General features: G+C 33.2%; 1 protein-coding gene across 1 annotated transcript; it reads right to left on the bottom strand.

The window, feature by feature from the left end:
* Positions 1-4,557: 4,557 nt before the first annotated feature.
* Positions 4,558-8,605, bottom strand: LOC149174195 ((-)-limonene synthase, chloroplastic-like). The gene is made up of 10 exons (XM_089419228.1): positions 8,281-8,605; positions 7,955-8,157; positions 7,746-7,861; positions 7,375-7,583; positions 6,705-6,814; positions 6,390-6,488; positions 6,090-6,305; positions 5,842-5,980; positions 5,475-5,723; positions 4,558-5,232 (listed from the first exon to the last, which is right to left on the bottom strand). Exons 1-10 carry the CDS (start codon positions 8,545-8,547, stop codon positions 4,933-4,935), a joined length of 1,908 nt encoding a protein of 635 aa, XP_089275354.1. The 5' UTR covers positions 8,548-8,605; the 3' UTR covers positions 4,558-4,932.
* Between the last annotated feature and the right edge of the window lie 4,292 nt (positions 8,606-12,897).

The raw sequence follows: 12,897 nt of genomic DNA, 5'->3' as shown, positions 1-12,897 counted from the left end.
CCGATCCTCCTCCAATTCCATCAGCTACACGAGATGTTCCTCCATAGTATCGCAATCATCCATATCAGTTAGTGCTACAATCCGTAGACTCGACACAATATATTCCATGGGCATCACAGCCTCCTGCCCATAGAACAACCTGAAAGGGGTTTTGCATGTCATCTTTTTACAAGTGGTTATATACACCCACAGGACTGCTCGTATGCACACATCCCAGTCATTCCTCTTTGCATTACAAACCTTTGTTAAATCTCTCTCCAGGGGTTTTTTGAAGGCTTCAACCATATCATTAGCTTGAGGCTGATAGGGTGTACTTTTCTTATGATAGACCTAGAATTCTTCAAGCATCAGCAAAATCGTTTTGTTTAAGAAGTGCATGCCCCTGTCACTCATTAATATCTTAGGGCAGCGAAATCGAGACAGGATAAACACAAAAATAAACTTCACAATCATATTTGCGCTACATTCCTTTACTAGTTGCGCTTCCGCCCATCGTGTCTAGTATTCGGTTGCTGTAATAATATATCAAGCTCCAGTCTTTTTCCTGGTGGCTGGATTAGATCCACAAAATAAATTGCCCTCTTATCAACCACCTGCAAAGTTATATGTGGATTTAAGTACAATTCATCCCTCCGTGATGGTCTCCCCATCCTTTGGCAAGCATCACATGCCCTACAATATTCTTTTACATCCTTATGTACCATTGGCCACCAAAGTCTCGCGCGTAGGATCTTTTGCATGGTCTCTCTTCTTGAATAGTGGCCTCTCGCTACTCCTCCATGTTCTTCTGTAAGGATTCTTGGTTGTTCAAACTCTAGGACATATCAGTGCATCGTCAATAGTTAGAATATATGAGTACATCTACCCATATTTGTAAACCTCTCCCTAGAAAGGGGAAGCCAAGAAAAATTACCCTAGAGAACATTTACGATGACATTGAATCTTTAGAAAAGTGAAGAGAAGAAAGAGAAAGTCAACTTAAACAATAACTCTCTAAAATTCTCACAGAACATAAAATCAAATTATCTACAATGCTTGAAAATAACTACAAATCATTAGAAAATAAAATGATAGCTCTTGAGATTGAAACCCAAGGAATGAAAGATAGGATTCAATAAATTGAACACAAAAAACAATCAACGGTTGAATAAAATCACATTCTGAGAGACGAGATCAAAGAATTAAAAAGAAAAACTAAATAATAAATCAACCCTAAGTACCATAGAAAATAAATTAGATATCAAACCCATAAAAGAGGAAATGAAGAAATTAATTGAACTAGACCATGAGCGCCACAAAAGAGCTCTAAACCTTATAATTGTTGGCATAAAAGAGGAAAATGATGAGGACAAATTAGAAATAGGAAAAGAAAAATTAAAAACTAAGTCACAAATCCAAACAACTTATCTAACAGAAGAAAAAAGGGTGGGAAAGATACTTGAGCATAAACATACACTCAACCTTGTTAAGGTAAGTTGTGCTGACAATAAATTAGATGTACTTACTAAATCGCCAAGCCTCGAAAGGTTAAGAATCTTTATTAATGAAGATCTTACTTAAGAAGATCAAGCTGAACTAAGGAAAGAGGTTCAAAAGGTGAAGGAAGAAAGGAAGGAAGGGAAATGGGAAATCATTTGAAATAGAAAATATATCATTAGAGATAGAGTGCAAAATAAATGTGATAAATAGGAATTAAGAACACTCTGGATCCTCTTCTAGAACTGTCGTGGTTTTGAATGACATAATGTTCCTATGTTAAGTTGGATCCCGAGTGTTATTGATCTTATTCTCTTAGTTGAAACTTGGGAACATGAGGAATCTAGGCCCCCCCACATTGATAGATTCATTCTCTAGTCAAATTGGAATAATAAATCCTCTCATAAAGGTTTTGGTGGCATAAATGGCTATATAAAAAATCGTATATCTTCTCACATTCGGCTTCATAAGATCGACCCCTTCATTCAATACATGTGGATTGATATTTCAAATCCTAACGCCAATAGGATTTTTCTCACAATTTGTTACTTCGCTCTTATCTACTCTACCTCCTACAAGAAAAAAAAACCTGTATAAGATTTTCCCCTTCATCACCTTAGAAAAGGACACAGTCTCAGGAATGAAGGTAATATCCTTTTGATCAGGGATTTCAATGCTAGAACCACTACTAGCCAAGTTGCTCTCCTAAGTAATAACTCTAACCATAACCCTCTATGGCTTGATGAGGACTATGAATTAGCTAATAAATTCCAAAGAAATACTAAAGGCACTACTGAGAATCTATTTGGTATCGATCTTATCAAGATCTACAATTCCTAGGACATGATAATTTGTAATGGGATTAATAAGTGGCCTTCCTCTAGTTTGATGACTTGTATTCATGGGTATGGAAGTAGTATTGTGGATTATACAATATCAGACACCTGTGTTCTCAATTATATAGTAATTTTGGACGTCCTAAATGACCACGAACCTAACTCTGATTATAGACCTTTATCCTTAGCCCTAAATCTTGACATGCACACCAACCACAAGTAAAAGAATAATGAGGTTCAAAGGCAGATCCTTTTTTATAGAAGTAAAATATATCTCTTCTTACAAGTTTTAAAGAGAGATTTAGGTTTCTTGATGTACAATTATAACAGCAATCTCATCTAGAACAATTTTATTGAAAACCCTTTCCACTACCATTAACAAATTCTCTTCCGAGGTGTCATATAAAAAGGATAATAAAACTTCCAACCCTTGGTATGATAATGACTGTAAAAGTTCTAAGAAAGCTATTAGAGGTGCTCCTAACAAAACTATGAAATTGGAAAAAATAAGTGTACAAAACTCATATTAAAAGGGAAAAAGGCCCTATATTAATAAGAGGCAAGAGTGTCTTCTTTACCTTTCCAAATTTGAGCCTAGAAATTTTTGGAGGAATGTTCTCGTTCATAAAACTAAAGGAAATAATTTCATCCCCTTACATAACTGGGATATTTATCTTAAGAATCTTTACAACTCTCCAAACACTATGAAAAATATATTAAACACTCCTATAAAGGAGGATATCTTTTATTTGGAAGATGTGGAATTCGAGATTAAGAAGCTTGCTAATGGGAGAGCAAGGTTTATTGAAGGCTACCAAGCTAAAATTTTCAAAATGTGAAAGCATATCCTCATCCCTCATATTCATAAACTTCTTAATCTGGAAGCAAAACATGGCTTCTCTAAGCCCTCAACGCAAAGCCTTATTGTGCCTATATTTAAAAGTGGGGATAAAAATGTTCCCTCTAACGATAGGGCCATTATGATTAGCCACACTTTAGCCAAACTATATGGGCTCATTCTAGAAAAGAAGATTAACCTCTGGCTTGAAAGGCATGTTAAAAGAGCTAAAGGCCAAGCTCAATTTTAGAGGTATCACTCAATTATTGACCATGTTTTCACTCTTAGGATCATCGTGGAGGAATGTTGCAATAGTAAAATTGAACTCTTTTTTGTTTAGTTGAATTTAGAAAATCTTTCGACATGGTCCCTCGAGATAAGCTATGGCAAAGACTCGAGGAGATGCTCTCAAGTTAAGAGTTGCCATAATTTGGCTATACGAAAATGTTGTTGCCAAGCTTAAGACTACCAAGGGTTGGTTTATAGAAATTAAATGTAATATCAGTGTTAAGCAAGGGTGACCCCTTTCCCCTACCCTTTTTCGCATTTACATTGATCAGCTAGAGGAGTGTTTGGAAGTTGTTGGTTACGATGGCTCGAAGCTTGCTAATATGGTCATACTCTTCTCCTTTATGCTGATGATATCGTTATTCTTGCTAGAAGCTATGATGATCTTGACAAACAACTTAAAGTCCCCCATGATTACTGCTCCAAGATGGGTATGATTGTTAATACTAACAAGACTAAGTCATGATAATTAAGTCCGAAAAGATCAACCATGATAATTTCATCTATGATAACAATTACTTGGAGACAGGGAAAATTTTAGGGGCTAATATTCATAGGTGGGCTAATTTTAGATGCTTTTTCCAAAAAAAAAGATTCGCCAATTTCCATTTTTTTCTTAAATGATTCGCCCAAATTTTATAGTAAAACATTATTTTACCTTAAAAATCGCCAAAATAATATATCGAATAATATAAATCATTGGAAATCTAAATATTTCTACAAAAATATGACCAAAATTTTTACAATTTCCATATTAGAGACTAGTAAGATTCGCCAGGGTTTCTAAACTTTAAGATAAGCTTTCATCCTTAAAATTTTCGCTGCTTGGAGAAGGTTTCTTCATATAAATATTTAGGTATTGACATTCATCATCAGCTCAACTAGAATTATAGCACTGAGAAAAGGATTATTGGAGATTGCAAAGCTTATTACGAGCTTAAAAATGGTTGTAAGTCATGTGATCTCTGGGTTTGGAGTAAGAAGAAGTTCTTCTTTGGGACTCTCGTCACCCATGTTATTTTATATGGTTGTGAGGTTTGGGGTTGCAACATATCTAGGGAATCACGGAGGAAGATCGAGTTGATCCAAAAGCAATTTATAACCTACAACCTCAAGATTAAAGGAAATATTCCATATCCTATCCTCTTCATTGAAGCTAGCATAACCAATTAGATGTACTTGGGCCTGCACAAAATTAATTTGACATTCGGTCGCCTGATACAGAAAATCTGCTTGCGTACCTTTCTGAGATTGGCTGTTGCGTGTTTGGTAGTAATTTTCAACATTTTTGTTATCACATGGGGAAGATGAAGCCACAGATTTTTGCATACACCCATTGGAAAACGGATACCAACTTATTGCTGCTATGATTTGTTACAAAGGCACAGGTTGAAGGACCATAAACCGATATCAACTAATTGCTAATAGGATTTGTTACACAGGTACAGGTTCAAGCACCATAAAGCGATATCAACTTATTGCTAATAGGATTCGTTACAGAGGCACAGGTTCAAGGATCATTCTGCGGACCAAATTTTTTGTCTCCATAGTGGCATTGCTAAATCCATCTCGGTATAGGTAGAGGTGGTGGAGAGCTCTTGTTATGTCAAAAGCGTGTTTCCTGGCAGGCATTGGAATATAGCTATCGGGTCGTAGAAATTCCCAATTTAATTCTTTGATTACATCACTTATCATGGCGTTTATATGTTGGAGAGCATCTTCCTCTGTTGATCCCGGATTGTCTTTCATATAACACGATATGCAGGAAGCTTCTTCTCCACGGGTCCTGTCCGCCTGCATTGAGTACCATGACAATGACAATGACAGTATCGTGGTCATCCTTATGTCCATCGTAGATTGGAGAATATTTTGCAAATCAAGTGTTTGATTTATTTACGATCTAAGTTTTCAAAATTTAAAATATTTGGAAATCTGCAATGAAGTTAGGCTCACGACATCAATTAACTAGTACAAAACCAAAACCAGTGTGAAGGTCACTATACAAATTGCTTCCGTCAGCAAGTGATTGGTAATACCTTGTAGCAGCGTGTGTCACCGCGTAGTCGAAGGAAGGAGGATGCCAAATCGTTGAATCTCGACGGAAAATCGATTCCCGTCAAGACGCGCTCAGGAAGCGGTACGTCCAATGTGAGGATTGGTGTCAATGCTGCCGCTCGATAAGCAGAGCTAATTTTCCCGTTCTCGTAGTACTCCTCAAACGTTGGCAGGTTACCACTGGCGATCCACTTTGCTTCTTGAATATATGACTCGAGATAAGCCTCCCACTGCAAGTGCACACATTAACTAATTACCAGGCCAGTAGAACACTGTAACAAATAAATAAATAAATATTAATCTCTGCAAATATATATATATATATATATGAAATGCTAGCTTCCATACAGCCTTTCGAGCATAGTTGAGGGTGTCTCGGCCTTGTGTCTTCTCCGCCTCTCTGGCCATTTCAGTTAGGGCGCTGTAGAGTGCCATGTACACTGTTTTCATATAATCTGGAAGGCGGTCTGTCTCCGAGGGATCCCATCTGATGAGGCATTTATATATAAACGTTAAACACACAACTTTTGGTACTGTAGAGACATTATAGACACAAACGATTATTCTTCTAAAATTCATTGAATGCACATCACCACCTCCTGACTGCTTCTGTGAAGAGTTCGATTTCGTCCATGGTTCCAAAAGTGTCGTAGATATCGTCAAGAACTGTGTTAAGATGACAAGTTTGGACAAATCCCAATCTGAATGCACGATGTTTGGGGTCAGTCGCAATGCAGGACCCCAAAGTGTAGTATTCCACGTGACGGTGCCGGCTGAAGTCCAGTTTAGGCAAACCCGAATCTTTCCACCATCTACAGATATCATGGGCTTTAAAATTATTCCCATCGAGTCAATGTTTGTCCATGAAAAAGAAATCTAACAACACAACTCATCACCTGCAGATATCCTGTAACTCCTTTAGTTGTAAGGAGTGAAACATGTTGAACTCCAATTTTGCGAGTTCTAAGAGTTTTTCGCCATCCATATATTGTTCCCTGGAAAATGAAATGTAAAGTATTTCAGAAGAGTTTAAAAGATCAGTTGTGTGGTAGAAAATCATTAGGATAAACCTATTTCAACCCTTTTATTAATATTTTAATAATAAATTTAATTTTAATATCCACTCAAAAAATAAAGAAATCTTCACTTTCCCTTGAATATGTAAAATCCAAATGTCAAAAACAGAATTGACTTGAAGTGCGCGCTCCTACTTATTCTTCTTGAGCCATGGACTAGTAGGATGTCCAAATACATCCATGTAATTCCTAGCTTCCAATCTCGGCATATTTGTGTGCCAACCATATTCCAAAGCGTACTCTATCTGCTAGTCACATAATTGAAACAATAACATAGCATCATCATCGCATACTCTAGGCTAAAAAATAAATGAAAAACATCACCGCACCACATTGTGAAATGAAACAGTAATGACATGATCATGTATTTGTAGGTGCTGTCATCATTTTGTAACAGAAAAAGTGAAATCAAAAGAAATTGATTTATTATATTGTAATACGTGATGATATATTTGTAACAGAAAAAGTGAAATCAATTATATTGTAATACGTGATGATATATTTATAAGTTTTTTAGAAAGGTTAAATTTGAAATGTTTAGAAGTAAGTTGTGTGTGGGTAGAAAATTCAAATTATGATGTAAGTTTAGCTGAGATTTAAATTATCAGATAAATTAATATGTAAATAGTAATTAAAAAAAGTGTCAGCTCAGTAATCTATTTTAAATGGATAATAAGTTAAAATAGATAGATAAATAAATTTCATTCAACATCGTTACTATTCAATCTGCTGCCGTGTATAAATTGCAACCTTTAATGATGAAATGAGTAAGCTTCTGAGTTGTGTTGGCACCCCTGATACTCACCTCTTGTGAAAGACTACACACGGAAATCTCTTGCATGGCTTCCTTCAAATATTTTGAGGAGAAGATTTCAGCATCTTCCATGACTTTCTCCCCGGGAAAAGCAATGAGGGAAGCCCGATATAAATTAAGAGCACTTCTAATCTCTCCCTCCGTTTTACGGGGAGAGCACATAAACTGTCCGTTTTGGTCTTGGAAATCCTTCAAAACCTCTGAAATGAATACAATCTTTTAATGACGTCCGTTAAGAAAAAGACCATGCAATTTGACAGAGTTCAAAACAAAATTTAGATGGCAGCTTGGCTGGCTTCCTCAAAGAAATTTATCCAATGACCAGAATTCAGAATTTTTAACTCTGGCGATGGATGGCCAACCTGAGGACACCAGGTATCCGTGTAGACGAAGAGTTCGAAGTCCCAACGCAGTCGAGTTGAGATCAGTGACAACACTCTCTCTCCCACATCCAATGCCTTTTTCGACGCTCCAATAACTGCAGGCCATTGTAAATTCCTGATATAATGAGATGTATTTCATTTATAAGGCATAAATAAATAATGATGAGAAGGGTTATACGGTGGCTGACCTGTAAACATAATCCAACGCTGATTCTATCTCATTTTCGAAATGTCTATCGATCCCCAAACGTTCAACACTGTCGACCATCCAAAGGCGTTGAATCAGATCATTCAGGGGAGTGATTAATTCGCCATTCTCCTCTGACATTGAATTGAATAGCTTCTTTACTTCCCCAATTAGTCTCTCCGCACGTTCAAGGTAAGAAGGTTCCTAGGACATATAAAATAAATTGGGAAAATAAATTATTGCACTAATTCTGAAGGAATTAGGACTGACTATAAACAAGAATAAATTCAACTGAAGCTGAAGCTGAAGCTAAAGCTAAATACTCACCCCATAAGGCGCGGAAAGGGACTGTATGAAATCATCGTCCCAGAGGTTGGAATGGTAATCACCTCTGCGTCTTATAACAGCATCATCAGATACGGCGGTCCTCAAATTCATGCTCATGGAAGCACCTGTCATTAGTTTCCCTTGCCTGCGCATTGCGACATTTGGAATTGTTATATGGAGAGGTTTAAGCTCACGACCAGACCTGTCGATGAACGATGTGGGCAGGCACAAGTGGGAAGGCAACGAGATCACAGAAACAGGAAACATCCCTGCTTGCTTATAATATGATGATATGAGAGCTTTTGACCTATGAGATACCTCGAAATAATGAAGCAAAATATAAGCTGCCAGTGGTATATATAGGGCTTCTTGCCCATGTACGCTACAGTTTAGATACCTAGTTTTGTCCGAGCACTGCTTTCCATCCTTCACTTCAGTTTATCAGCGTAGATTCCTTTCCTTGTCCCGACGTTCTTGCATGGTCAGTTGATAATCCTTTTGTTAAATTAAAGTTATTAAAGAAAGGTGTGAACTTGGATTATGCACATATATAATTTTTTTTAAGTACATATAAATTTAGTTAAGCATACATTATTTAGAATAATAAATTTGTGTTTGTATTTCTTCATGTACATAGATAAAAATATGTTTAAAAAATAAATATTTCATAATAAATAAACGAATAGAGCATAACATCGCAGTACGTCTCCACAACTTAAGGAATTTATGATGATACATAAAGTATTATTACCTAATTATGCAGTGATCTTTTAGATCTCATTATAGATTTCTTTTCTGTTTAGGATGCTCCCTTTCTAGGTTAGTGAATACCAGAATACTTAGTAGATATCAAAATGGATAGTACCTTTTCTTATGGATATATAATTTTTCGTTTGAATTAAAGTGGATACTTCTTTGTATAAAATTAAAAAATAATTTAATATTAATAACAATAAAACATTTAAAATATTAAATTATATTTTTGAATTATTATATATTAATCTTTTATTTATAATTATAGAGTTGAAGTGGATTTTTACCTACATAAAACTAATAGAATATTTAATATTAATTTGGATTTTTTTAATGTATATATGCAAAAATATATTTTTATAATGGAAGAGTTTTTTCTTGATAAATAAAGTAATATAACATAATATTGCACTTCAAAACTAAAGGATTTTATGATGATAAATAAAAGTTTATCATCACCTAATAATGTAAGAATCTAATGTACTATTTTACTTGTTTTGTCTTATTGATATTGAATTTTTGGCTAGTTTCATGTAGGCAAGTACCCACATCAAATCCCTTTGGGTTAGGTGCACTAATAGACATTAAGATTTTATTAGGAATAATACCCACTAATATGGGGAGGTATGCCTTGGGTTTTCCCATGACATAATATATATGTATATATAGTTAATTTCACTAGCACAAAAAGGTGACATCAAAATAGATGATGGAGATTTTAGTAAACATGTTTATAGTGTGTTTTTAAGAAGCTCACGGGTCATATGCACATAGTTGAGTCCACTAGTTTGGGCAATTGTAGTGCATCCTTGTTACTAAGTTCCATAATGCAAATACGTAGTCATTGTTCAACCTTAAGGATGTCCATCCTATTACTAGGGGTATGATTAATATTATAAAATTTCAGGGTAGAGTAACACATAGATATTACAAAGAATATATGACTTATATATCTAATGAAAAATATTGTGCATGTGTTATGATGTCCATAGAAAAAAATGAAAAAATGTGTCCCTCTACTTCGTTTTCTTCTTCCAATGCACCAATAGTCGAGAACAATTGGGAGCAAAAACACACATGTGATTTGGAGAACATAATATTGTCATCTTTTCCATTAGGTACTACTTTTTCCTTATTTTTCCTCAAATAATTGAGTCTTTTTCCTTAGTCTTTCTCAAATGAATTGGAATAAAATTTCAACTTCAATAAAATCATTTTTTGTTTCATATTTGAGGGCCATTGCTAGAATTTGATTTCAGTTTAGATACCTAGTTTTGTCCGAGCACTGCTTTCCATCCTTCACTTCAGTTTATCCGCATAGATTCCTTTCCTTGTCCAGACGTTCTTGCATGGTTAGTTGATAATCCTTTTTTAAATTAAAGTTATTAAAGAAACGTGTGAACTTGGATTATGCACATATATAATTTCTTTAAGTACATATAAATTTAGTTGAGCATACATTATATAGAATAATAAATTTGTGTTTGTATTTCTTCATGTACATAGATAAAAATATGTTTAAAAAACAAATATTTCATAATAAATAAACAAATAGAGCATGATGATACATAAAGTATTTTTACCTAATTATTCAGTGATCTTTTAGATCTCATTATAGATTTCTTTTCTGTTTAGGATTTACCTAATTATTCAGTGATCTTTTAGATCTCATTATAGATTTCTTTTCTGTTTAGGATGCACTGGTAAGAGACCTTTTCTAGGTTAGTGAATACCAGAATACTTGAGTAGATATCAAAATGGATAGTATTTTTTTTTTTTAATAGATATATAATTTTTCGTTTGAATTAATATATTAATACAAAAGGATTTGAAATTAAAAATAATTTATATAAAATTATTCAATATTAATTAGAAAAATATATATAATAGTATTTGTAATTCTTATATTATTACATTTTATTTTTTTATTTTTTATTCTTGATTTGAAGTGGATACTTCTTTATATAGAATAAAAAAATAATTTAATATTAATAACAATAAAACATTTAAAATATTAAATTATATTTTTGAATTATTATATATTAATCTTTTATTTATAACTATGGAGTTGAAGTGGATTTTTACCTAGAATATTTAATATTAATTTGGATTTTTTAATGTATATATGCAAAAATATATTTTTATAATGGAAGAGTTTTTTCATGATAAATAAAGTAATATAACATAATATTGCACTTTAAAACTAAAGGAATTTATGATGATAAATAAAAGTTTATCATCATCTAATAATGTAACAATCTAATGTACTATTTTACATGTTTTGTCATTATTGATATTGAATTTTTGGCTAGTTTCATGTAGGCAAGTACCCACCTCAAATCCCTTTGGGTTAGGTGCACTAATATATACATTAAGAGTTTATTAGGAATAATACCCACTAATATGGGGAGGTATGCCTTGGGTTTTCCCATGACATAATATATATATATATATATATATATATATATATATATATATATATATATATATATATATATATATATATATCTATATATATATATATATATATATATATATATATATAATTTCACTAGCACAAAAAGGTGACATCAAAATAGATGATGGAGATTTTAGTAAACATGTTTATAGTGTGTTTTTAAGGAACTCATGGGGCATATGCACATAGTTGAGTCCACTAGTTTGGGCAATTGCAGTGCATCCTTGTTACTAAGTTCCATAATGCAAATACGTAGTCATTGTTCAACCTTAAGGATGTCCATCCTATTACTAGGGGTATGATTAATATTATAAAATTTCAGGGTAGAGTAACACATACATATTACAAAGAATATATGACTTATATATCTAATGAAAAATATTGTGCATGTGTTATGTTGTCCATAGGAAAAAATGAAAAAATGTGTCCCTCTACTTCGTTTTCTTCTTCCAAAGCACCAATAGTCGAGAACAATTGGGAGCAAAAACATACATGTGATTTGAAGAACATAATATTGTCATCTTTTCCATTAGTACTACTTTTTCCTTATTCTTCCTCAAATAATTGAATCTTTTTCTTTGGTCTTTCTGGAATGAATTGGAATAAAATTTCAACTTCAATGAAATCAATTTTTGTATCATAAACAACTTTCTTGTTTTGTGTCTAATGGATCCTTGGAACCTAAAACCTGAAACTCATACTCCCAAGATCTTGATCATAGAAATGTGAACCAAAAACCTCTAATGCAAGAGGTAGAAATGGAAAACCAAACATTCAATTCCTAACCTTCGTTATAATATAAATACTAATATATTCATATAATTGATATTTTTAAGACACCTAAGCTTTACATTTAGAGGGGAAGACCATTTCTATTGTCCAAGATGTTTCACCATTTTTAACACCCTAGCACTTGGGAGATTGTTTAAACTAATAGACCACACATTTCTATCAATTGGTGCACAAAAAAAAATAAAAAATTATAAAGAAATAGTTTTTTTTCCTGATAAACAAAGTGATAGAAAATAATATTGCAAGTATGTCTTCACAACTAAAGGAATTTATGATAATAAATAAATGATTATTACCTAATAATGTAAGGATGTAATGTACTATTTTATGTCTTCTCTTATTATTGATATTGAACAATTTGCTAGTTTCATGTACGCAAGTACCCACATCAAATCCCTTTGGGTTAGGTCCACTAATCTATATTAATAATTTATTAGGAATAACACCCACTAATGTGGGGCAATATGCCTTGGGTTTTCCCATGACATTTTTTGGGGAAAAATAGTATATATTACATACTTTTTACATAGTATATATATATATATATATATATATATATATATATATATATATATATATATATATATATATATATATATATATATATATATATA

The sequence above is a fragment of the Pinus tabuliformis genome, chromosome 4_1, assembly GCF_031772625.1.
Source record: "Pinus tabuliformis cultivar Carrire ecotype Pingquan chromosome 4_1, CPIR1, whole genome shotgun sequence".
Lineage (NCBI taxonomy): Eukaryota > Viridiplantae > Streptophyta > Pinopsida > Pinales > Pinaceae > Pinus > Pinus tabuliformis.
This window is presented reverse-complemented; position numbering and strand designations above follow the sequence as displayed.

What these genes read in the sequence shown, in the direction of transcription:
- LOC149174195 (XM_089419228.1), bottom strand. Translation starts at nt 8,547, where the DNA reads ATGTTTCCTGTTTCTGTGATCTCGTTGCCTTCCCACTTGTGCCTGCCC. An exon ending in TGTGTAGTCTTTCACAAGAG is followed by an intron (nt 6,815 to 7,374) that starts GTGAGTATCAGG and finishes TGTGACTAGCAG; the next exon opens with ATAGAGTACGCTTTGGAATA. An exon ending in GAGTTACAGGATATCTGCAG is followed by an intron (nt 6,306 to 6,389) that starts GTGATGAGTTGT and finishes TGATATCTGTAG; the next exon opens with ATGGTGGAAAGATTCGGGTT.